General features: G+C 38.5%; 2 protein-coding genes across 7 annotated transcripts in view; one reads left to right on the plus strand and one right to left on the minus strand.

Annotated features, from left to right (window-relative positions):
- Positions 1-11,358, minus strand: part of LOC137285000 (cytosolic Fe-S cluster assembly factor nubp1-B-like) — a 34,117-nt gene extending 22,759 nt beyond the window's left edge. Inside the window, exons 1-3 of the mRNA XM_067817110.1 lie at positions 11,273-11,358; positions 9,578-9,676; positions 9,049-9,182 (exon numbers count right to left, since the gene is read on the minus strand). Of these exons, the coding sequence (XP_067673211.1) occupies positions 9,049-9,182; positions 9,578-9,676; positions 11,273-11,303 (264 nt within the window). The 5' untranslated portion in view covers positions 11,304-11,358. The remainder of the gene's footprint in view (positions 1-9,048; positions 9,183-9,577; positions 9,677-11,272) is intronic.
- LOC137284999 (tektin-3-like) lies at positions 5,342-24,200 on the plus strand. Of its 6 annotated transcripts, XM_067817106.1 has the most exons (8): positions 5,343-5,511; positions 7,269-7,387; positions 14,322-15,064; positions 20,244-20,314; positions 21,051-21,194; positions 22,086-22,308; positions 22,768-22,922; positions 23,222-24,200. In XM_067817106.1, exons 3-8 carry the CDS (start codon positions 14,354-14,356, stop codon positions 23,433-23,435), a joined length of 1,518 nt encoding a protein of 505 aa, XP_067673207.1. In that variant the 5' UTR covers positions 5,343-5,511; positions 7,269-7,387; positions 14,322-14,353; the 3' UTR covers positions 23,436-24,200. The 6 variants fall into 6 exon arrangements, with proteins under 6 accessions (XP_067673204.1, XP_067673207.1, XP_067673210.1 ...); XM_067817103.1 differs by lacking the exon at positions 7,269-7,387 and having other exon boundaries at positions 5,342-5,511; XM_067817109.1 differs by lacking the exons at positions 7,269-7,387; positions 21,051-21,194 and adding an exon at positions 20,854-20,997 and having other exon boundaries at positions 5,353-5,511.
- The last annotated feature ends 799 nt before the right edge of the window (positions 24,201-24,999 follow it).

Genomic DNA, 24,999 nt, shown 5'->3' on the forward strand with positions numbered 1-24,999 from the left:
CGTTCAGGTACGAAACTCTTTGAGATGAAAAGGTCAAAACGTATGTGCGAATGTCCACTTTCGCGATTTGGAAAGCTGTGTTCTGATTGGTCAATCTCAAAGGTTACCTGACGCGACCTCCCCTAAGGTTTTGTTAGACTCAGTTGTGGAGTGTAATGAAAAGTACTGAGGATAAGTTTACTTAGACTGATTTTTTTCATATATTAAAGTCTGTTTCCCTCACTGATATTGACCCGTGAAGGTCCCGGGGTAGAATAGGCCTTCAGCAACCCATGCTTGCCATAAAAGGCGACCGAGCTTGTCGTAAGAGGCGACTAAGGGGGTCGGGTGGTCAGACTCGCTGACTTGGTTGATACATGTCATCAGCCCGATGCTCATGTTGATGATCACTGGCTGGTCAGGTCCCGATTCAATTATTTACAGACCACCGCCATTTAGTCCGAATATTGCTGAGAGCAGCGTAAAACTGAACTCACTCACTCACTCACTACTACTTTTGTATCAATAAAATATGCATTTTCTGAGCATGCGCGTGCACGCACGCACATACAGAGAAATCAAATGGAAACTAGCCTAGACAGCACTGTGACAAGTACTGGAGACCTTACAACTTCAGACTGATTTCAGCTGTCATGTTCATGGTAATTTATTTACTCTAAATCAACATATGTTCAGGTAAATTCAAGTGAATTTGTTTTCAAGTGAATTCCTTCTGTTACTGAAATAGGTGATATTTCTCCTCACAAAGGAAGACGGCACCTTGATCAACATCTGACCTCCACCAGCCTGTATATGTAGTGACAGCCATTTAATGCTTTTCAGAGACACAACAATAATAACGCTTTGAATATTCATGAAATTAACATTAACGATTCTCACCAGGACACCTCACCTATTATATTTCAGGTTCAATATGTTACCATGGAAACTGGGTATCAGTAAATGCTTCTCTTTTTGAATGCCTATCTTTAATACATTTATAATCTGATTCACATTATTTTTACATTTCAGTACCCAAATGAATAAATAATAACCAACATCAAAAGTCAGGCTTAAACATCAACATGATCCTATTATCTGTCCCTCAAGCTAATGATGTCCATACACACAGTCAGTATCTCCCAACTCTGTGATGACTTATTTATCACTGGTAAGACCAATTAATAAGCTGATCTAGGCCTGGGATCAATTATTAAGACGAGGAATTGATTCTTACACTTATATGGTCTTCCTCCGAGACAACATACATAAACGAACCTTCCCCAGGGATCGATAAGGCTCTATGTACCAGCCTGATAGAGACCAACAGAAGCCCGACGGAGAAGATCCTCACTTCCCCCGCACTCAACATTGCTCACTGGAGTGCAAAACGCTGAATAGAGTTCATTAGTTCTGTGGCTACTATGTATTGTCAAACATATTGATGTTGGTATTGATCTTTCACCTGTCATTTCATGGATAGGTCAGCAAGACTGATATCTATTCCAAAATGTGCCAATTGCACATTTTTGTATAATTGTTTTCTATGCGTCAAACCTGTCTGGGAAATGTCATATTGTTGACATGCATCATGAATGCTTGCGGTAGAGGAGATTAATCTTATGTTGCTCCTAGACAATTACAGAAGTGTAATGGTAGATGTTTAAGCAATGAGGACTTATGAGCATATACAGAACATGCTTCATGCACAGTGTCATGGAAACAGTAACCTGGCAATTCCGAAACTGAAAATGGTTTCAACATTTATCAACCTCAAAGAAAAGAAAGAAAGCAAACTTTTCACATCTAACTTTTGCCTGTAAACTTTCCATGTCATCTTGAAACAGCCTACAATGATTCCATATATGAATTGAAAGTATTCTTCTTCACAAGATTAAATTTCAAAAGGCAAACTTAAACCATATTGGCCAGAGTCCTGATCCACATTATGAGTCTCACATTGTTCACAAATGTAGAAGACGGACAGTTGCCCATCACCTGATGCATCTTGAAGTGTTCTTGAAGTGTTATCTTCATCAGGTGTACCAAACACCTTTGATCATCGGTTTGAAACCCACACTGTCACTGATCATGTTTCTAAGTTTCTGCAGCACACTATCTATGCTTCATAGTTTTACCAAGGCTGTAAACGTGTTAGATCTGCATCATTCACAATAGCCCCACATCAAGCCAACTGTTGTAACCATTGTAATCAACTCAAAGCCAAACAGACTCACTCCCTCGCTCAATTTTCTAAGCACAATGTTACAAGAACCACCAAAGTAACTTTGATTCTAACAGTGTAGCACTGCAAAGAATGTGAAGTTCCATCACACAAACACCAGCATTACAAACACCATTGCTGGTAAAAGCAATGGAAAGTTATCAACACCCCACTATATATAGGCACAGTCTTACACACACAATTCCCCGATAATCTCTTCACAAACACATAAAAACCATCAGCTAATCTTGCTAATCGACCATACTAGCTTTTCCAGCTCTTTCGGACATAACACGACAAGCATTCCTTCGAACCAATCTTCTAAACCCTGCACTAGCAAATGTGGATTACGATAAGTCTGTAAGCTCCTTGTGTCCGCAATGAAGACAATCTGATGCTTAGCACAAGTAGAAAATCTCAAAGGAGTCACTGCAGCAAACATAACACTGCCATGGCTTACACAACCACAACCCTGGAGACACAGCTCGGTACTGTTAATGTGGAAAATTGCCATGCCTCAGTTGTTCTCATTTTACCACTTTGGACATCAGTGGCCTCTACCATGCACCGTGTTGGATCATGTCACGTAATCTTGCTAATCAGAATGGTGTATCATCCACTCTCAGCAAAACTGCATCTATGAATTGCTGGCTTATGATTTATCACCAAATATAGATAACATTACACTCATGCAAGTGCCACATGTAAAACATGGCCATTTGTATCAAAACACTATGCATACAAAATAAATTTGGAACTGCATAAAACCTCCTGCACACAAGACAGGCAAGATTATATGACAACTGACAAACACACTTTCCAAACACTATATATCTGAACTTATGTATAATATGTTTACAACAATCATGCTAAACAGCAAGTTTTACATAAGGTCCTTGATCTTGAGAGGAATACAGAAGTTGGTATTCAAGTATATGACAAAATATTAAGGATGCCATTGTCAACTTCTTTTTAATTGTATACACAATGTTCCAGACTTTCCTTGCCCCTTCATCAAGTCAATGACCTTATTCACCTGACAAAGGGGCAAAGAAAAGCCAAGAGCAGATGTGTAGTTTCACATACTTTGAATTGTATTGTATTGTCTTACAAAATCCTAATGTTAAAGGTGGATACTAACATAAAACTATGTTTTGATATATGGAAAACCGCATTGTAAAGATCAAGTTCCGTATCAAAATTTCTCGAATCGCAATAAAAACATGAAAAAACAACCTCAGATTTCCGCTTGTTGCAGAAACACCCAACAGTTAATGAGCAGAGGCAGTATCACGTGACATGACGTCAAATGTGACTATTGCGAGTGGTTTCCTCTTTGGTTATATTTGACAACTTGACAGTGACCATGGATTCTGAAGCTATAATATATGTACCCGACGTCATGTTTTACCTGTAAGTTAGACTGTATCAGTACTAACTGATTTCACATCGAGCAGGAGAAACTTCCAGTGAAGATGAAGAAGAAGAATCAATCGAACTGGAGGCACCAATTTGATTCCATTCAATTCAATTTATGTCTTCGGTAGTTAGGCCATGTGACCCAAAGTACAATTTATTGTGACGACTTAACATGTGACAGGAAGAACATATGTACATCTTCATGAAAAGGAAAACACATGTTTCATGAAAATTGCGATAGAAGTCATGGTTTGGGTAAATTTTCTTGCACGGAGGACAGACAGAATTTTATAATTATTTTGTTCCGAGATGCGCATACCTTTCACATACAAATAATACATGGTACTCATCTTCGAGAACTCCTAGATTATTGCAACATACATACGTAGTGCATACAGCAATGTATTCATTAGTGCAATGTTTTTTTCTCAATAAATGAACTTTAAACTAATGCAATGCAATACGTAATTTAAGGAATGTCACAATCACGGTGTTATCACTTAGTGCTGTAAGGCTGTAATAAAATGAAAGGTGAGTAATTCCTTAAAGTTGTGGATGTACAAAGAGACTCATGCCAAATCTGGGAATATATATCATGGATTCTTTGCGCAAAAGTGCTGTTAAACATTTGCATTTTTCCTGCACATTGCTCTATCCAAACATATGAAAGACCAGTTGTGAAAAATAAGTGACGGACATGTGAAACATATGTATGCTTACCATGTTCATCCAAGGAACTTGGACCCTGACCCTTGCCCGTCAATCTCACCCCATTTAACCACCCATACAAAAACAGTCACACTGATGAATTACATAGATGATGGTATTACAGTTCACACACACAGATGTTTTCATTGTACTTTAATATAGTTTTAGGTGTGACTGTGGTAAATGCATTCCGATGTCAATTGGTCTTGAAAGTAAGCGGTCCTGACTCGGAATGAACTTGCCTAAATCTGTCTTTATGCTTGGAAAACGGGTTGCATGAGATATGCATGAAAATGCTCTTGAAATCAGTGTGAAACCTAAACCCACTCAACTAAGACAGTTAACATGGAAACCCATGTGGGTTTTTGCCTTCACCATGTTGACTGTGAAAAAAAAAATCCCACCTGCCTTTTGGCTTTCTGGTTACAAAATCCATAAACCAAGGAATAAAATTGATATGGCCTTATTCAACTTTCAAAGATTTACGTGTTAAATTGCTAAGCAGACATAGCAAAAAAAACTACTTATTGTGCGCTAATTATATTTCTATTAGAATCTTATCCTATTGTACAAACACACTTCTGTACATCCTCGTTCCAATCTACATATGAAATAATTCTCCACAACACAGTTCAAAACCATCAAATCCACCTGAAAACACAAAACTACAGCAATCAGCATGTGCAAAATAAACTTTTATTGAGTATCACTTCCTAAGTCAATATGATTAACAGTCGTAAATCCAGTCAAGAGTCTCTCTCACTAGGGGCTGTGGAAAACTAATTCCCCTCCCTTTGCCTAAAAGAAACAGTGTCAAGTGAACGTAACATCAGCCATGTAGATTTCACACATGACTGTGCATGGGCTTACAAAGGCCTATGACAAACAATCACTGGTGACCTAACACATTCATGAGCTTATGGGACTTGGTTGTGTTGGAGGACCCCCAGCGATCACTTTGCCCTTACCGAGGCGCGACGTTAGTATGTCAAACAAAATACGGCCTTCTGGGAAGTCTGAGTGTTGTCATGGCCACAATCGGCTTGTTGATAGGGCAGCTAGCCTTTATAGGAAGGAAGCTTCACAGTGAGAGGCATCTGATCGTCTCAAGCCCTTGTACCACTACCTCACCACCCTACAGCAGAAGTCTGTCCCCTGATTCACTCCTCCTTTTTATTCAGGTGAGAAAATGAAACTGACAACATTGTTTATTTCATGAATCGAAAGGTACGACTAAAGTCACTGATAAATGACATTTTGAAACTTTAAAGCACCACATGATAAGAGGTGTATGCCAGGTGTCTGACACTAACATCCCTTATCAGTGGGAAAAGTCCATGAAGGAGTAACTATCACAGTAATAGGTGTCAGGTATCAAGTAATTGCTAACACAGGGTTCACATTGCACAAACAGAACCACTGCCATTTATTCACAAAAGGTGCCTAGCTATTGTGGCTGTTCATGCCCGATAACAATGACCAACTCTCAGGTAAAAAGTGTGTATTACTTTTCTATTTCTTGTGTTCAATGAATATATGTTCTTTATTGTACGGCAACTTGCAACTTCTGGGTCACATTCGTGCCATGACGAGATTTTAATACTGTACACATAAACTTTTATGAAAGGAAACGGTTGTTGATATCCAGCTATTCAACTAACATGACACAATATAAAAGTATGAGGTGTTGTGTCACACCTTTAATAATGGCCCTCACATGCTGTAGAATTACAAGACAGGAATAATAAAACAAAAAGTTATTAACATGAACTGTAACACCAATGATTCATCTGTAAGAATTTTTAACACAAAAATTTGATGTAACAGAAATTTAATCAACAGTTCCCATACTTTTGGTAAAAATGATAAAAAGCTTTCCTGTCATTACAGTATAATAACTTCTAAGCTTATACAATTTATATTATCTACTTTTTTAGTTATTAACATGATTGATGATTATAATGAAGGTAAGATAAACCATTGTAATGCATGTGGTACATTTTTATAAGGCAAAAATACCTGTCTATATTCAGAGATGTCCATGGAACTCTCAGTCATGAACATGACAATGCTGTGAGAATTTGTCAAAAGGATTGTATTATCTAAGTCCCTTTAAAGAAGGAAAGTTGGAAATAATGAAAACACATAAGATATATATCATCATGCGGTAGAGATATGCCCATTTCCAAATAGCATGAAATTTAGGCAATCATGAAGCAAATTTACACAAAATCCTTGATGAATGATGCAGAAAAAAATGTACCAATGATTATCAATCTCTATCCATCAACTGGTTTAAAAGAATTAACCTTAATTCATTTTCATTAGTCACAAGAAAATCAATAACACTAAAAAAATATCATAGACAAGGAAAAGAAACAACCATTTATTGTACACACATTTCACAAAACAACCCATTCAGTAGAACTGTGTAAACAGCAATTATGTCAGCAATTACATTCCCTGTTCAGGAGAAACATCCAAGAAAATAAACAAATAACCCTCATCAATAATAAGTTATGCCAACTCAGTGCTCCCATCACTGTAGTAATACCCTGGTCACATATTTACTGGAGACCGTATCCATGTATGCAGAGCAATAGACCTGCTGACAAAATACATATGCAGCTGACTAAAAAAACTGAATGTATTTTTCATAAGTGAAGAGGGTGGTAGGACTTACTTTTTAATTTTTGATAGAAAAAAGTAAATTTTTTCTCTCTGAAATAGAGCATGGAAGTTTAGCACATGTTAATGAGAAGTAGATTCAGTCACGCTCGTTCCTACAGACAGTTCTTTCTATAGCAGACAAATGGATGATCGAAACGTCAAAATTACTTTTTTTTAATGACGATAAAAAATTGTTACATGCACAATAAAAGTGACACACCGATGCCAGAGCAACATTTCACATTTTTATTTAGCCTAATATTCACAGACTCAATCAAGTCAGCTGGATACTCTGCGAATAAAAGGCCAAGAAGCGACTGGCACCCTCCTGCCAGGGGCATAAATATTCCATCTCAACCATACACCGTATTTCCTTGGTATTGTCAGGTAATTGGAAACTTTATTCAATTTTCTAACAGCAGCATGTCTAAATCCAATAACCTACACAATGTTCCATGAACAAAATTCCCGTTCAATTCCACCTTAACATATTCAATATTAGAGTACTAAATGCCCTTTGCTTAATGCCACGCTTGATTGGTTTTAATGGTCTTGAAAATTGACACATAACATGTGGTACTATTGCATGACAAGGGTCCAAATGAATATGCTTGCGAGTGACTCTTTGGAGTTTAATGGAGTATGCAATCTACACTCATTTCAAAGCTGACATTGACAAGGATCTGACTTCATGTGGGCCCATGAAGTGGACGGGAATAACATAGGGTGGGGTAAAAGCAGAGTATATAGGTGTTTGCATTATTGAAACACTGACATATATCATGTGATCTAATGGACAGTGATCAGGCAATGTACTCAAAAGAAAAAGTCAAATGCACACTGGGAGAAAAAGTCATTGTGAATCTAACTTTACCTTAACCTGGATTTTCTGTTCATGTAAATAATATTTTGTCACCAAATGATGTTTCAAGCAAGATTGAAGCAGCAGTGAAACAATTGGAATGTTTACCGTATTTCAAAAAGTTCTAACTGTCTTGGTTACCAGTACTAATGGTGAGTGCACTGTTGAAAATTATGTTAATCTATCTTGACAATTTTTAATGATACAAGTCAGGTATTCTTTAACCTTGCTTCAGTAGAATATCTCCACTGATTGTTGAGTCATATAATTTTTTTTCTTGCTGTAAAAGGAAGTCTAATGAATTTCACAAGTTGTTCTTATAATATTCAAAATCATGTTAGCCTGGTTACCTGTTAAAATGAACTAGATAATTACAACCATTTCACTCATGTCACTTATATTAGGAATTTCTATTACTATTTTACATGTAGAAGTACAGAAACTCAGCAAACAGCACTGATTATCTGTCAAACTTCAAGAGAGGCATATACCATATCAGTAAACTTTTACAAAGATATTCCTCTCTTCTCACTCAGACAAATACATTTCACAAAATGGGTTACATGTCAAATTCACTAAATTTGGAAATCACCTAAATAAGTTAATGAGGGCATGACACATGTAAATATAATCATTATCTAAGAAAAAGTGTTTTCATTCCTATGGACAACCCAGAATTTGTTCTTATGTCAGTATCTCAATAAAGAAAAATGTTTTGGCGCTAACAAACTGTCAGAATATTGTTACATCAAATTAGTCAAAGTGCTCAAGAAATTCTCTCTTTCAGAAACATATATGAGCTGTGAGAAACTAGAAAACAAAAAGCAGAGCAAAGAAAGAATGATGAAGCAATCAATACCCAATCTATCATGATCTATATGATGCATAGATACTTATCAAACTGTGTATGCATCCTATTTTACTTTCATTTGTCATGGTTTCAAGCAAGGAACTAGTCAATACCTAAATCTGTTCCATTGGCCTTTAAGAAACTGGTGCATAATAACAAAGGTATGATACTTTCTTGATGACAACTTCCACTTGTTTGACAACTGCATAAGAACCTCTACCGAAACCACTGCATAATAATACAACACTGAAGTTGTCATCAATAAACTATCAAACCATTCCTTTAACTTTGTTCTTCAGTCAGGTGACTACTGTGTAAAACCATAAGGTACTATACCTGGTTTTTGCTGTCACTGGCCAGTCCATGTGCAAGATGAGCTGAGAAGGTACTTTTGCCCACACCTCCTTTCCCTGATAGTACCAGAACCTTATGTTTTACAGTAGACAGTCTCTCTTTAATCTGAACAATAGCTGAAAAACAAACAAACATCAAAATCACAGAGATCAACTGAAAAATAATCACTGTGTTGTGATTAAAGAAACTTAGTGTCTGATCTGGTAAGGGATTTGCTTTAAAGTAAAATATCATACAAAGGTACAATAAATACCAAGTAACTAATGTGTAGTAAAGGGTATTAAAATTATAATCATTTATCAATCTCAAAGAAATTTAGCTTTCTAAATTATTGCTGCTTACTACAAAGCTCTGTGTGTGAATATGTACATTTTAAATGATGCTGCAGGAACACTTAACACCCATAGGGCATTGTCTAGGATTCAAAATAATGTACCAAAAAGAAATGAATGTGCATTTAGAATAAACAGTGCCCATGGTTGGATTTATAGTATATTTCTCAACATCATACCTGGATCTTTAACTTTGGGTTGAGCACAAAGAACTTGGTTGGGACATCCCTGACAGGCAGATGCCTGACCCGCTCCCTCACTCCCTGTACCAGGGCAGTCTGTGGAAGGATTATGTTGTGAATGATTTCTAATAGCAGGCATGATCACTGGTAATTGCATAAAACCTCTTGGTGATAGCATATTGCCTTAATATCAGATATCTGGGATAGGAGAAAATTGATATGGGAGAGAAGGCAGGATTAACTTAAAATGGATAGATAAGTCATTACTTTTCATCTTGGTGAAAACGATCCTAATAATAAAGCAGACTATGGAACTTGTTTGATTATGATATTTTAAAGATCCTTGCTACACACAATCATAATTAAATTAACTACAACAACCAGAGGTTCATTCTAATCCATTTCCTAAAAACTAATTTGTCAGTGATATTTTTCTTTTATTGAAAAAAAACTTCAGCACAACTCCTGCAAGTGTAACACAACTGACTGAGAGTAGGGTTGATACTGAGGGTGGAATTCTGTTTTGTAAGTATTCTTCAACTTTAAAATTAATCTGACAGGGCTGGTCAGTGTACATTGTGTAGGTGTATGGGTCAGTTTGAGGAAACCTACCAATCTGACTATAATAGGCCAAAAGGAATATTATATGTCGTTCTGCCTATTTTGCTAAAGGCCAATCAGACTACAGTTAGACTTGTTTCTAATTATTTCACAAACGATCAATTTCCTCACGAAATGGTTTTATTTGATCATAGAAATGAACAGTTAATGGACCTCAAAAACATTTCTTGGACAAAATTTAAATTTATATAATGTGCAGGAAAAGCTGTTTATTTAAAAACACAATCTCCCATACAGTTTCTTTCTGACAACTAAAACTGAATATCTATGTCATTAATTTTCAGTAAAAATTCTCAGAAATATTACAGACTTATATGTAAATAGCAATTTCCAAACTCTTTTGATATGTCATGAAAATTCTCAAAAAAGGCTTGAATGAAAACTTTAGGACATCAAAACCTGAATCATTCTATCATCCTTATGTGACAATGCACCAATTCAAATTCATTTGATAAATATGGTAGGCCTATTATAGGCCGATAGGTTGGTTTCCCAACCTATATGTACTCATATTTTTGCTAAGTCATTGTAAGCCAGGGAGTAATATGCCTACCGATGCAATCAGCTCTCTTCGTATTTTCACTTCAGTATGACTGGGCACATCACCTCATGTATGTAACTCTAATTTTGGAACATATGTATGACAACAACCTTTGATTTGTGGCCTACGTTCATTTAAACTATAACCAGAACTAGAAACCATACAGTAAGATTACACAAACACTAACCCCAAATCGTAATAGTTTTGCGCATAATAAAATATGGCAGAATGTGTCCGGTGTAATACACTCTTTCCAAAACATGAGCATTGCTAAGAATGCTCAAAGTTCATACTTGTCGGTCGTGTAATCATGATAAATAAGTATTTTATGATGGTAACAATAATCCCATGGAGGTCAACTAGTCGACGGTCCCAAATTGTCTTACAATTTATGAATGACCAAGCCTCAAACAACAAATGACAACTAACGTGCCATAATATACGATATTCTAGAAATATGATCTCAGGTGTAAACATTAAATTCAGCTATCATTAAGATCGAAAACACAGAATATGTCCCCAATACTCACGCTGAGGCGCATTAGCTGGAACGTCCGCCATATTGACTGATCTCTTTTACCTTCTTCCCTGAAGAGTTCACATACTGTTACGTCAGGCCTCGCGGTGCATTTCGGGAAGGAAAAGTTACTTCTCCCGGCAACCGCACCAGAGCCGCATCACGATCAACCGGATCCTCACAACTTGGATGAGTTTTCGGTTAACAAATTATGGAAAATAAGATTTACGCCACTTTGTTCTCGCCTAACAAGAACAACAGTTCTAGACTGTACACAAACGGGGGTAAATACGTTATATATATTTCAAAGTTGTTCTTTTACGATTAGTCGATGATGCACTGTTTCTACACGTATTGATTGTTAATCGTATAAGATAATATCGTATATACATTTATATCATAAAGTCAAGTGCAATTCGCCATTTCGTTGCAAATATTATGCATTGAAATTTCGTGAAACAAACATCGAGACATACTTTGACACTGTTATTGCTGTTTAACATGACTTATGTTCTTGATTTTGCATTGTAGAAAGGAAAGATAATATATGAATACCCTTTGTTGTGATATAATTACATTTGTTCTCTGATTAGAATTACATTTAGTTAATTGCAGTCATATTAGAAATAACTTCCCTTTTCAGTGTGTATTTAGAGTTATGCATACTCCTTTTTATCATATTATTGCAACAATTACATTTAGTGGTATACAGTCAGACTGATGCTCATTCTTTTCAATGTGAATTAGTATATTGCAACAATTACACCGAGTGACGACTGATGTTATGATTCTGTTAGAATTGGTATTCAGTAACCCATGCTTGTCGTCAGAGGCGGCTATCGGGTGGTCAGGCTCTTTGACTTAGTTAATTCGACGCATGCCATCTTGTCCCAATATTACGTAGATAGATGCTCATGGTGTCAATTAGTGGATTGTCTGGTCCACACTCGACTGTTTACAAACTACCGATTATTTACAACATGCTGCTGAGTGCGGAGTTAAATACAAACAAGTGAAACATTAAGTGTCGCGCAATCAAGTGAACATTCTTCGCTTGCAATGTGTATTAGAAAAGTTGACTTAATTACAACGCACAATACATATATTAAGATACTGCTTGAATCCTTCATTTCACTAGAAACGTAGGTTTATTTAACTGATCGGTGTTGCCCTTTACAAGTATCCGCAGATCAACACCCCTTCTGGTGTGTATTGGTTCTAGTTTATATAGGATAACAGTCAACGTAAAGGGGAGTACGTACAATAAACCTGTGTGGTTATTAATTGTATTTTTACTGAGGTAGGGTTAATGTGTGGATATATATATGCATGTACAGATCTAAGTTCTGTAGAACTTTGTATAAATGCTGATCTTGAATTTCTATATAAAGAGACACAACGCTAAGATATTCGATTTTCGCAAACTAAATCGCTTTTATTTTAGAGTAATATCATCCTTGTGTACAGATTTCATGCGCTCATATGAAGTTCACCCTTTGGATATTTTGTTTGTGAAATAACTAGCAAAGCAATTACACTTGCTGTTGAAAACATGTAAATCAAAGACTTCTTCACACGACAAGTCATACGTAATTCAGGTGCACTCAGAAACGTTTAAGAAGGCAATAATCAGGCAATGTAAAATGCATGTCTTTTCTAGATCGCCCACATATCCGTGATAGTAATTATTGAGGACAAAAAGAGCTATCAAAATCTACTTCAGTGAAAAACATTTATCATGCACCGATACTATTATTTGACTCGTTATGAAAGAAAGGTGTTGAGTAAGACTGTCAAATGAACGTTTGATGGTCGTTTGTTTCGCGCGGGCTTTGCGAAGTCAATCAATAGCGCAACTTTCCTCTCACGTTGCCGAGTGTCTCTAGGTAGCGAGGTGACTGTAAACACAGATCTTTGAGAAGTCAGTGAGTAGGCCGTTTCAGTATTAAACGCACGGGATACCAGCCCGGAGCATGTGTATAGTCTTACGTTACATTGGTCGTCTGTCTGGGGGATATGAGTGATTCTTATGTGACATAGCTGATATACGTGAGCAGTTCATTTCAAGGTAAATCATTTTGTGTCAATGTCATATATTCAAACAGGCATTCCCAATAGAAGGCTGTAGTTCCGGCCAGCTATCTGTTGGCAAACTACTGCCTATACGTCTATGACATGTCTCATGAATAGAAATACCCCTGGTGTATCAAATGTACCTGTAGTTTACTTCTTGAGACTCTTGCTGAGAAGTACAAAACACGACATGTACATTGGTAAATTATTATTTATATATGAATGAATCGTTACACGACATAATATCATGAACAAACATATTACAGGTTCTACACGTTTTACTGTTTTTTTGTTTTGTTTTTTTTTTAAATTTAGCATTAGGTATATTTTATAGATTGTGTTTCTAGATAATCTTGCTGAAATTGGTTTTGTTATCCCAAATACAAAATGCTTCATTCATACCTCGCCACGCAATGCCATTATTACGAAAAGCCGAAAGGCATATGACGGTGTATTATCGTCCGTAACCTAGTCACTACATACGTTTTTACTTTGTAACTATGCACGTGAGACTGACCGCTTTAATCAATTATGTCAAGATAGTGAATAATTAATGATAACTCAGTCGGTTGATAAACGATAAGGCAAGGTCTGCACATGCGCACATTCACCAGTAATGTTGAACTGCCTTCATTAATACTGCACTGAAGATAATCCGAATGTCAGTAAAGTGCATGGAGAGTTAGTCTCAACCAAGTCGTACACATTCATTTAAATTGATGGTGGATTTCTTTGGACAATAAATCAGTTTTAAAAACTTAAATAATTATCTCATGACTTGCCTTTACAATGATTATTTGAAGTCACCTTTTACCACATGCCATCTTATTAAAGCAACTGTAAAATATGTAAGGTTACTTAAATGCGATCGGTTCCTCATTGAATTTTAAACCAAAACATATGTATATTGATGTATTTCGAACTTTGTTCATGCACCTCCTACATGTTCGCATTTTGTCATCACCTTATTGTCCCTTTTGTTGTTTCAGAAGTAGCATTCCTTGACTCCAACCATCCAACAATGGAGTACCTTGGCCACACCCAAACCGCCACCTACATGACTGGGCCCAGGAACAACACCCAGACAGACTTTCTCCCCTCTATCAGCACCATGCGCTCCTCCTACAAAGCGTATGACACTTACCCGGCTCCATCACCGCTTAGAAGGTCTCTCACAACCCTCCCATGGAGACCAAGCACCTACTACCAGACCGCAATGGTGAACCCAAACTCGGCCCTTACCCGCAGCATGCCTGACCCAATGTCAGCAAGGAACCAGCTCACACAACTGGATAGTATTAAAGTGCCCCCAGTGTTCGCCGCTGCCAGGAATGCTCTCTACACCCGCTACACCCCCAATGATTGGAGTTCATCTAACCAGAGCAACTACTTGTCATCTGACAGGGTGAGGAGCGGTGCTGAGCGTCTGAGGTTCGACACAGTGCGTCTTTGCCGCGAGACAGACGACAAGACCCGCCGCACCCAGAGCGATGTGGGCAAGCGACTTGGCGAGAGGATCGGGGATATCACCTTCTGGAAGACAGAACTCAACCATGAGACCGACAACATGATCACTGAGACCAATGCTCTCCAGGAGGCTAAGAGGATCATGGAGAAGGCTCTGGCTGAGACAGAGAATCCCCTTCACATCTCACAGGAGTGTCTGTACAACAGAGAGAAGAGGCAGGCCATCGACCTTGTGCATGACAACCCAGAGAGGGAACTCATCAAGGTACCATTAGTTATGATTATATCATTTCTCTATTAAGTTGTGTGCCTGTGTTAGTCACATCCTAAGTTATAGCTGAAATAGATATCCACTTATTTGGAGGATTTGAGGAAGTGGGGATTGTGAAGTGTAGCAAGTGAAGGAAACAGTTAGTCACTGAAAAGGACATTGCCACCTCAATGACAAGGCTTATCTTTATAAAGTTTGTAATGAGTGAACAAGTCATTGCAAATGTTGCTCTCTTTATAGATCAGTGGAAAACTGGTAATCAGGAGAATATCATCATATATTCATGGTGAGATGAAAACAGGTCATCTAACCTGGGCGGCATTTCTTCAATTAGCATACACTCTACCATTCCACGGGTGTATGAATTGATCTGAAATTAACAGTGGGACTGAATGTTTGCTCGACATCAAAATTGACAGGTGTTATTGATTTGAAAATAAGTGATGCGATCATAGGCATGTTTTCTGTGAAACCAGTCAAACCAGTCTTGACGTTCATTCTTGCTATAAATAATTACCTCGGCTATATGGAGACAAGTACCCAAAACAGACCACGTCTAACAACAGCCTATATATACAGTAATACACCGAGATCAGGTAGTCTTAATGCTTGAGCATAGGATCTTTAGACGCGAATGGACCAACTGTGGTTGTGTTAATTTTGAGCCCCAACAATAATTCTCAAGAATCTCCCAACAATAAGTTTCCAGGAGAAGAATGTACAACATCAGCTGGAATGATTTATATATGACGACGATTACTTAACCTACACCTAAAGAGTGTGAGGTGGTATGTCTTATTTTTTTTATTGGTTTGTTTGTAATTATGTATTTGCCAATCAGCCATGTAAATAGTTTCTCTGTGAAGATCCTGGTAAATATCGGTTTATGTTGATTTCGAATAACTAATGTAAATACTATATTGAATGTTATGTCGCGATACGAACAGCCATGCCGACAGCAAGATATAAAACCCCACTGCATGTCTGAATACAGTCACATAAAATAAGTACTATTGAAAACTGATAACAGATTCCTTGCCTTTTCTGGCCCTGGGTTGTGTCTTTTTACATGGTGGCCTTTTGGGGTACATACCCAAGCTGACATATGATTGATCAAGCTGTCAATAACGATAACGATTTGATGCCACGCTGTAGATAAGGTTTGTGAAAGACTTTGAAAAGATTCATATCAGTCTCGCACGTTTAATTCTAAGCCAACTGAAAATGTTTAGCGCTGCATTAGAATAAAGTATGTTGTGCCCTTTGTAGCTACTGAATTATAAACCGTATTCGAAACGAACCTAAAGTAATATACGCACTGGACGATTTTGTAGAAGGCAACAGTATTGTGCATTTTGAGTGTTTGAGTCAGGTGTTAACGCATGCTTGAAAACAATTTTGAAACTTAATCGGTAGGGTGTCCTCTAAAATTGAATGAAATGTATTGCATGATGACACAGTCCAATATGTGTCGACCTAAACAAACAGTAATACAAGGCTAATCCCTAAATAAGAGTCATACTGTGCAGCTGGTGACGTAAGGTCTTATTAGGGGTCATGAAGCTATAACGGCTCCACATTTCCTTCTTGACAACGTGGTAGTGTAGTAGGTAGTTCAAACGATCGTATGGGATCGATTACTCACACAGCAACACTGTTTTGCTTCCTTGCCATTACTTTATCTTCACTAAATTACATGACCACACGTAATGATTCATTGAACGTTTCCTCGGTCCGTTTTTTTATCCCTTAACTGGAAAGCAAAGATTGAAATGAATTTATACATCGGCTAGTTATGTCAGATTAAAAGCTATTCGACTGTAACAGGAGATTATTATATGACTAGTGTACTGAGATATCATCAGACGCTAGAAACCATGATCAAGAAACCTGTGCCCTTGTTTACTGCTGACTGGTTGAATTATGAACCCTAACCGCAAAGGGCCATATACCTTCTTTAGGCAAATGGATACTGAAACTCTGTGGTCAAACACTGGGATCGGGTTATTTTTAATGATTCTCCTTACAATAATAATGTTTCTTGTGGTATATCCTTCCATGAATGCGTGATAAAGAGTTTGACATTAACACTAAAGGGAATTCAAAGCGCGTCTTTATTCTCGTTGAACATTATACTTATGTTCCGTATGTCTAATACTCAATGTCAAAGCATGCGCAAGATTAAAAAATAAGATGATCGACATGCGTGTTGCTCACTTGAATCAATGACTTAAACCAATTTAATAACATGAATCATAATTCAGGTGCAGCTGGCTTTTATGTAGCTTATTAAATGTAGACATGATTAAGCTGATAAAATGCGATTTATGTCACAGAAGTGACATCGCTGACAACCCACTCCGGTCAGAAAGCCTGTGTAAACTAATAATTTAGACCTAACCTCCGTTATAGCGTTACTGCTAAAAATGCATCCCCAGTGCTTGTGTTGGTGACCTAGTAATAAAACAGGGAACGAAATGCAAGCATAAATCACACCACCTCCTGGTCTATCCCCTCGAGACCTTCGAGTGCTTAACCCTCCACGTATTGTCTGTAATGGGCTAGCAGTGGAAGATGGTGACAGCCACCCAATCGACAGTACCTGTTTATGAGTAGGTATGACGATCGATGGTAGATTGGTACATGCTCTTATACTTACTTCAAGAGACTACAAGATTTGTAGTGATGAATACTTTAGTATGTTCGCGTGGAAACTGGCTCGAAGGTAAGAAACAATCAAAATTCGATTCGAAAACATTCAGCCACTTTTTAGATATGTTTAGGTATGCTGTAATTTGCCATACGTGTTAACAATGTGAAGTTCAGTCTGTTTCAAGGAGATTCGCGAATCAACTATTTATGATCTTGCTGCCATGATATAGAGAGTCTTGTTGAAAGTAGATGTATTAACAAATTTCAGGTATCGTTTGGCATATGATGGTTATAGTGGGTATTGAAATCATCTTGGAATAGATTTTAATGTTTAACAATTGTCAGTCAGGCATTTACCTGTGATTAACATAAAAACTCCAATATTTCCGACGAAGAGTGTAGAGGGGTATATGCTATGGACTTACAATAGCATTAGCAATATCCACTTCAAAGTGGTATGGTGTACATAGTGGTTTTATCACTCGTGTTCGTGCACTAGCATGAGAGGCATACAATGAGAGTGAGAGTTTATCGCTATATCTCGTTATTGGATCACCAATCGAACAAATAGGATTAACCCTAAGGTTTTGTAAAACATCGTGTCCGAGAATAGCTGGCAAGATGGCGACGACCCCCTGCGGAGTATCCCATAGTCACCTCTATGTCGTCTGCTCGTGGTCGATGTCACCACTGCGTAGAAATGTGACTGATATTCATTTGATATGGTCTGGTTTTGACGTCTGTGTTGTGATCTCGAAACTGAAGTGTTGGTACTCACAAATCAACATGCTATCTAATACGTTAAGCCACCAATATTGGACTCAATCCCCTATTTTATCAATATTCCTTACTTTTAGTCTTGCAACTATTTTTGGATTAATATTCTCAGTTTTGCACGTTTTTGCCATTTCCTCCTATTCTGACTTGTGGCATACCAAGGCCGCTAATCATAAAACAGCTAGTTACATTAACTCGATATAATAAGGTTGTCTTCGCAAAGTACATCCGCTCATACGTCGAATTGCTTGTTTACCCGCTGAGCTTAATAGCTTTCCAATAAAAGATCTCTGTTGCAGTGGTCCATTGAGAAATATTGCACCGTAATCCCGTGGTTAATCTATCCTGTTGAGTAAGCTAACCCAGTCAGCTTTCATCGATATCGATTTAAGAACCTTGCGCCATCAGGCCGTTATCGATTACCGCAACATTTGCCGTCAGAATAACTTGTAAAGGTTCCGACAGGGCAGTCACCTTAAGACAGCGCTCTAGATCGCGCTGCAGTAATGTTTCACCGCTTGTTACTTTGTACAGGCAAACGTTTGATCTAAAGTATTGCATAACCTACAAACATGACTGCAGAGTGTTATTGCTTGTATCTCTGAAAATAGTGAGTTAATTAGGCTCTGAAAAGCCTTGATTCATTGTGGATAAAAGACTAATTGGGCAAACTACGTACAACCAATTTAATCTCTAATACAACCTCACTTATACGTGCAACAAGTGCAGAATTCTGTGATGAATTATCCTTAAAAGCCACAGTGCGTCATATTCCATAATGCCTCGTTTAGTGCACATGCAATAATATCAGTCGGAGCAAATTATTCCACATACTCAAAGGTCTGTATTGATTTTTGGCTAGATGTTTAATGTCAGTCAAATCTAGAACTGCGTGTTATAAGCCACATGTTTTTCAATGTCGTTTTCTCTGATTTTCCCAAAGCAATTCTGGGCTAATGTACGAGTCGTGATCGTTCCAGCATGTTGACTTACATAAACGGGCACACAAAGCACATTCAAACCTACAAATCGATCAAATACACAGATCGATCTGTGGCCAGGGTTCCAAAGGGTTCCTATTCTTTCATATATGCCCTGACCAGACAGGCGGTTAAGACGTTGCATAGACCTGTTATGTACCCTTGCAAACAATTTGACGGTAGATTGTAATGAATGGGTGTCATTATGGCTCGTGAGCTCTTGAATATGGTGCCGGTGCTGCTGTCTGGATAATGTGTATTATAGTGTTCGAAAGGTCATCATGTCATGTTCATAATCCTTATAGAACCATATTGATTATGGCTACATGCTCCGATACCTGCTTTGTGTGAAATATATAGAAGAGGTCTTTGCCTTACCATCGCCACTTCAGTAAGCTATTGTTTACTTTTAGCCACTTGAACAAATAGTAATTTGAAATATATTTGTAAAATATGGGTTGTCTATTCATAAATAACCTCACATTTTCATCAAAATAAGCGGATGTAATAACGATATATCAGATTTCGTTAGAACAATTCTCTGAGAGGACTAACATGTTACACTGTATTTGATCGCTTTGGTGAACATGTTTTGTTCATGACATGGGAAGAACAGATATGGTCGTTTGATAGATGGAACAGTTTTATGACATACAGGAAAGTGTTTATTGTGCTTGGCACATGGTGCTGTGTTTTCCTGCGGTTCCTGACACATTGTGCTATGTTATCCAATGGTTCCTGACACATGGTGTTATGATTTTCAGGAGGTGGATATCATCAAGCGATGCCAGGACAGGATGAGAAACGTCATCGACAAGGCCAATGTCCAGCTCAGGTTAGCCGTTGGCTTCGTCACATATTACCGTTCATATTTAACGCATTACGATGTTGGATTCAGATAAATGAAAGGGGTCAGATTATACCCAAATAGACCCAACATAAAGCACCCTTTCGGTATAGAAACTACACATTAGTACTGATTCAGTTAGTAACGTCATTTCCTGCCAAAAGCATCTTTATATCCTCGAAAGCAGGATAATGTCAGGAAGAATATGTAGCGTGACAATGAATGCACCCAATAATGTATGCCGAATTTCTCATCAGAATTGGAGTTCGGTATCATAAAATATGTTTTGTTTTCTGTGAAGTTTTACCCATTGTTATGGACAATTCTTTTCAGGTGTGTCACGACTCATCATGTTTCAATCCATTTTTTTCCAATTCATTTCAAGCACAACTTTATTTGCCACACAACCATGAAATATATCCCATTCATGGCCTTTATCACATGCCCTCACTTATCCCTCCAAACCGTCATCATCATGGTCATGTTTCACCTCAAGAGCAGAAATATCATGTACTCTATTACCTTAGTATTAATCGGGCTGCTCAACACGAGATTGAAATGGATGAGCGAGACAAACAGATAGCCGAGGCCGTGGACGCGGAAGCCCATGGTATCAACAACTCATCCAGAGGCATTGCCTTCCACAACGGCATTCACACCATAGACCCAACGTGAGTACCCTTCCTCTAGTTTCTGTAGTCATCTGCTCTGTCTTCTCTCTCAGCCTGAACCGTGCAGCTCAGCATGAACTTGAGAAGGACTCTGGTGACAAGTTCATGGCTCAGAACCTTGACGAGAGCTGCCACCAGATGAGGAACAACTCCCGTGGCCTCGCCTACCATAATGGCGTCAACAGGATTGACAATACGTGAGTTGAGTGTGTTACGCACCAACCTGTATCCCACGTGTTGTTGCTGCTGATGCTGTGTGGTTCACAATGTTCTTGCTTTTCTTTGTATTTTCCTTTAAGTTCGTGTTGATTAATGCATGTTTTGTTTCACAGGATGTTTGTGGTCACAGAGACTCCCGTTACCTCTTACCTGGCTCGAAATTCACTTTGGCTTCTTTAAATAATCTTTATCACATGCTGTGCTTCCAATGGTGAAGACATTTGGCTTTATTGACGTGATGGGAGTCTTGTGCTGTTGATTATACGTCTTTGGTTTGTTGGGGCGGGGATGGGAGGGTTGTTTGTTTGGGTTTTTTATTGTTGAGTTGGGAGGGGGGGGGGAGGGTTAGAATTGTCTGAATTCATGCTTACCCTATGTGGGATTGTTGTTCGTATGCTGCAACTGCTAGACTTCAGACAATCCAGTAACACAGTAACATCTTAATGTTTGTGAATAATTAACATTGCACCACGGGCATATATTAACACGAGTAACACAATTTATTGATGCTTTTGTATAAGAGAATAAACTTCTGCTACGCGGCATTTAACGATATGAATTTACATCTGTCAGCCTCTGCTTTATATAAACCCACTCTGCGTAACCAATGCATGACCAACGGCACTGTATATATATATACCACAAAACAACTATTTATCCCATAGGTAGTGTATATCTGTATATCATTATATACATTGCATAGCGAGTAACATGTAGCATGGCTTTTACTTTCCGGCGCATACTTAAAGAAATCAGTAATCAGTAATCTTTTGCTGTACATAATCTTAACTGATGCACATATGGACATATATATTTTCTCAATTCACCTTTCTTACACCTCATAATCCAACGTTTCATCCACTCTGCAGTGTCTCCGTGCCTGAGACATGGGCCAAGTTCAGCAACGACAACATCCAGCGTTCCCAGAGCGAGCGTGCCGCTTCCAAACAGTTGAGGAATGAGATTGAGAGCGTGCTCAACTCCTGCGCGAACGAGATGTGGCAAGAGTGGAACGCCGTAAACGTAGCCCTCACTCAAAGGATGCAGGAGACAACGGACGCTAGGAACAAACTCCAGACCCATCTGTCCAAGGTAGGCCACTGGGCATGGTACCGCAAGACGTGCGTAGCAGGGTCATTATTTACAAGGCCACCCGAATCAGTATTGTTCAAGATGATTAAAATAACTTCCCTTTGGCCATAATGCTAATAATCACACCCTTAATCAATACTTCTGTTTTTGTGACTCATTATATTAAAAAGTTCAATATTTGTCATACTATGAATCCAATATCCATGCGATCTAGGTAATGTCACTATTTGGAACTTGACTTTGTTTAAATGAAGAAAGATGACGTTCCCTGGTCTTGCGTTTTCCAGTCGAATGGGCACTCTATATTCCACGTCGCCGTGATATCTACAGTGTACATGGCAACTCATCTTGTTCCACCTTAGTTAAGGTTGTCGTCTCTGCGCAGTCCATTATAATAGATCTTCTACCTAAGAACCCTTCGTGGCTTTCTCTTCTTCAAAACATATTGTTGTTTTTCAGGTCCTGCAGGAGATCTTCGACATGGAAAAGAACATCGAGCTTCTGAAGAAGGCCATCCAGGACAAAGAGGCACCCATGCAGGTCGCCCACACCAGGCTTGACACAAGGATCCGCAGACCCAATGTTGAGCTCTGCCGCGACCCCGTCCAACACAGGTGAGCATCATCCCTATTGCTGACAATGAGATATGTCTATAGGTATTAACCTACTCATACCAACTAGAGTCTAAAAACGGCACCACTTTGTGGCACTTATAACTGCAGTGTCTAAGGCAGTCGGAATCACTCAGATAGCAGATGAAAATTACTTGTCCCTCCAAATTGCTTCTTCGTGGCTGCCATTGTCTGTGTCACAATGCCTCTGCTCCTTTGTCAAAGTAATATCGATGTTACATACATCGATATAGGCCACGTGCTGTTACCCATGCGATAACCCCATTCCCCTTCCCCTTCAGACTCGTGTCGGAGGTTGCCGAGATCACAGACACCGTGGAGTCCCTCCAGGCCAAGCTGCGCATGTCTGAGAATGCCCTTCAGGAACTTCTCCGAACCAAGTCCGCCCTGGAACAGGACCTGTCCGTCAAGAACAACAGTCTCTTCATCGACAGAGAGAAGTGCTTGGGAATGCGCAAAACCTTCCCCATGTCACCACGCATTGTCTCTGTGTAACTGACGCCTGAATATAGTTCTCTCACTGATTGTTATACTGGCCCATCTGTGATGACGTTGTATGGGGGAATGTTAACCCCTTTTATTGCATGTTGCAAAAGGACATAAACATGTTGTTATCTATTCAAACAGAGCTGTTCCAAATGTCCATTTCACAGTATTGTTTTCTTTTGAACCAAATCGAATCAGTATTATGCTTGCCACTGCTGGAAAGGTTTGATACTGTCCATAATTACTTAGTTTGTTGATATGCAATATTCCGTCCAATTACAATTTTCCAGCATCAGTATCATATATTGTTGTCTCAGTGTAATCAAAGTGGTTTTCTACACAAGCTTTATTGTAAATAGACCGATTTCTAACTGTGAGCATGAAGAACCGGGCTGCTAACTATTCATTTAAGAACTTTCGATGTTTTCAATGTAAAACCTTAAATGAAACCGTTTCCAGCAAAACATTTTCCCCGTTTTGGGTTTGAGTGTTTTCGTGTTGAACCCATTTATCCTTTTGGAAAAAATTAAAGGTTTATAAGAGCATCATACATGTATATAACTCTCTTTTAGAGCTGTTTCACCAATATCTGTGATACACATATCTAGATTTCATGCACTCTACAACATACATTGTGTGAGCTGTGGAGTAATAAGGTGCATTCATCTAGATTTGTGATTGTTCTCGCACTCTCTCCTGTCTCCGTTTGCTTTATTCAGATGTTTTATTTTTATTGTAAAAAGATTTTTTGCGAATACAATATGTGAACTACAACAATGTGTTTGTTTTATTGGACTATTTAGTCAAGAAGATCCGGGTTAGATTTGGTCTTCAGCAACCCATGCTTGTTGTAAGAGGTGACTAGCGGGATCGGGTGATCGGACTTGCTCACTTAGTTGGCACCTATCATTGTATTCATAACAGGTCGAAGCTCATGGGGCTGCTCACTGGATTATCTGGGCCTCCTTTCACAAACGTGAAGGTGATCGTAAGTCATTAAGGTAACCTTAAGCTTAGTGCCGTGTTAAAGCATGGGAGTTGAAGTTAACCTTAGTAAAGATTGCTTCGTGAATTGAAGGAACCACTGGTCGATTACTTACAGACCACCGTCATACAGCTGCGTGTTAGTTGAAGTTTGTCTGAGTACTGCGTTCTTTCATAGCCATGTGCAGTAGACAAGATGTCTGACAACGTCCAATATTTAGATATTATAGGAATCCTTCATTTCACTCGACTTAATAGTCTACTTACTGGAGTTTCTTGTTCTGAAGCCGCCATATAGCTGGAATGTTGCTGAGTGCGGCGTAAAACTAAACTCACTCACTCACTCTTGTGCTGTCAATACTTCTCAGACGAACATTCTCTCCCACCTCATCCCCACCCACCCCTACTGCCAGGTCACGACGAAAGGAATCTTTTCAAAGCTTTGCTTATATGGTTAATACTGGGTGGACTATAGTGAGGTATTATGTGCGTAGGGCGTGATACCCGGTTCCACTGCCTACTTGGGTACAGTGTATCAGTGGTGAAACTCATGTCTCTCACATCATGAACAGTAGAAATGCGTGTACAA

Source organism: Haliotis asinina, chromosome 5 (assembly GCF_037392515.1).
Source record: "Haliotis asinina isolate JCU_RB_2024 chromosome 5, JCU_Hal_asi_v2, whole genome shotgun sequence".
Lineage (NCBI taxonomy): Eukaryota > Metazoa > Mollusca > Gastropoda > Lepetellida > Haliotidae > Haliotis > Haliotis asinina.

What these genes read in the sequence shown, in the direction of transcription:
- LOC137284999 (XM_067817103.1), top strand. Translation starts at nt 14,354, where the DNA reads ATGGAGTACCTTGGCCACACCCAAACCGCCACCTACATGACTGGGCCC. An exon ending in AAGGCCAATGTCCAGCTCAG is followed by an intron (nt 20,315 to 21,050) that starts GTTAGCCGTTGG and finishes CTTCTCTCTCAG; the next exon opens with CCTGAACCGTGCAGCTCAGC. An exon ending in CGCGACCCCGTCCAACACAG is followed by an intron (nt 22,923 to 23,221) that starts GTGAGCATCATC and finishes CTTCCCCTTCAG; the next exon opens with ACTCGTGTCGGAGGTTGCCG.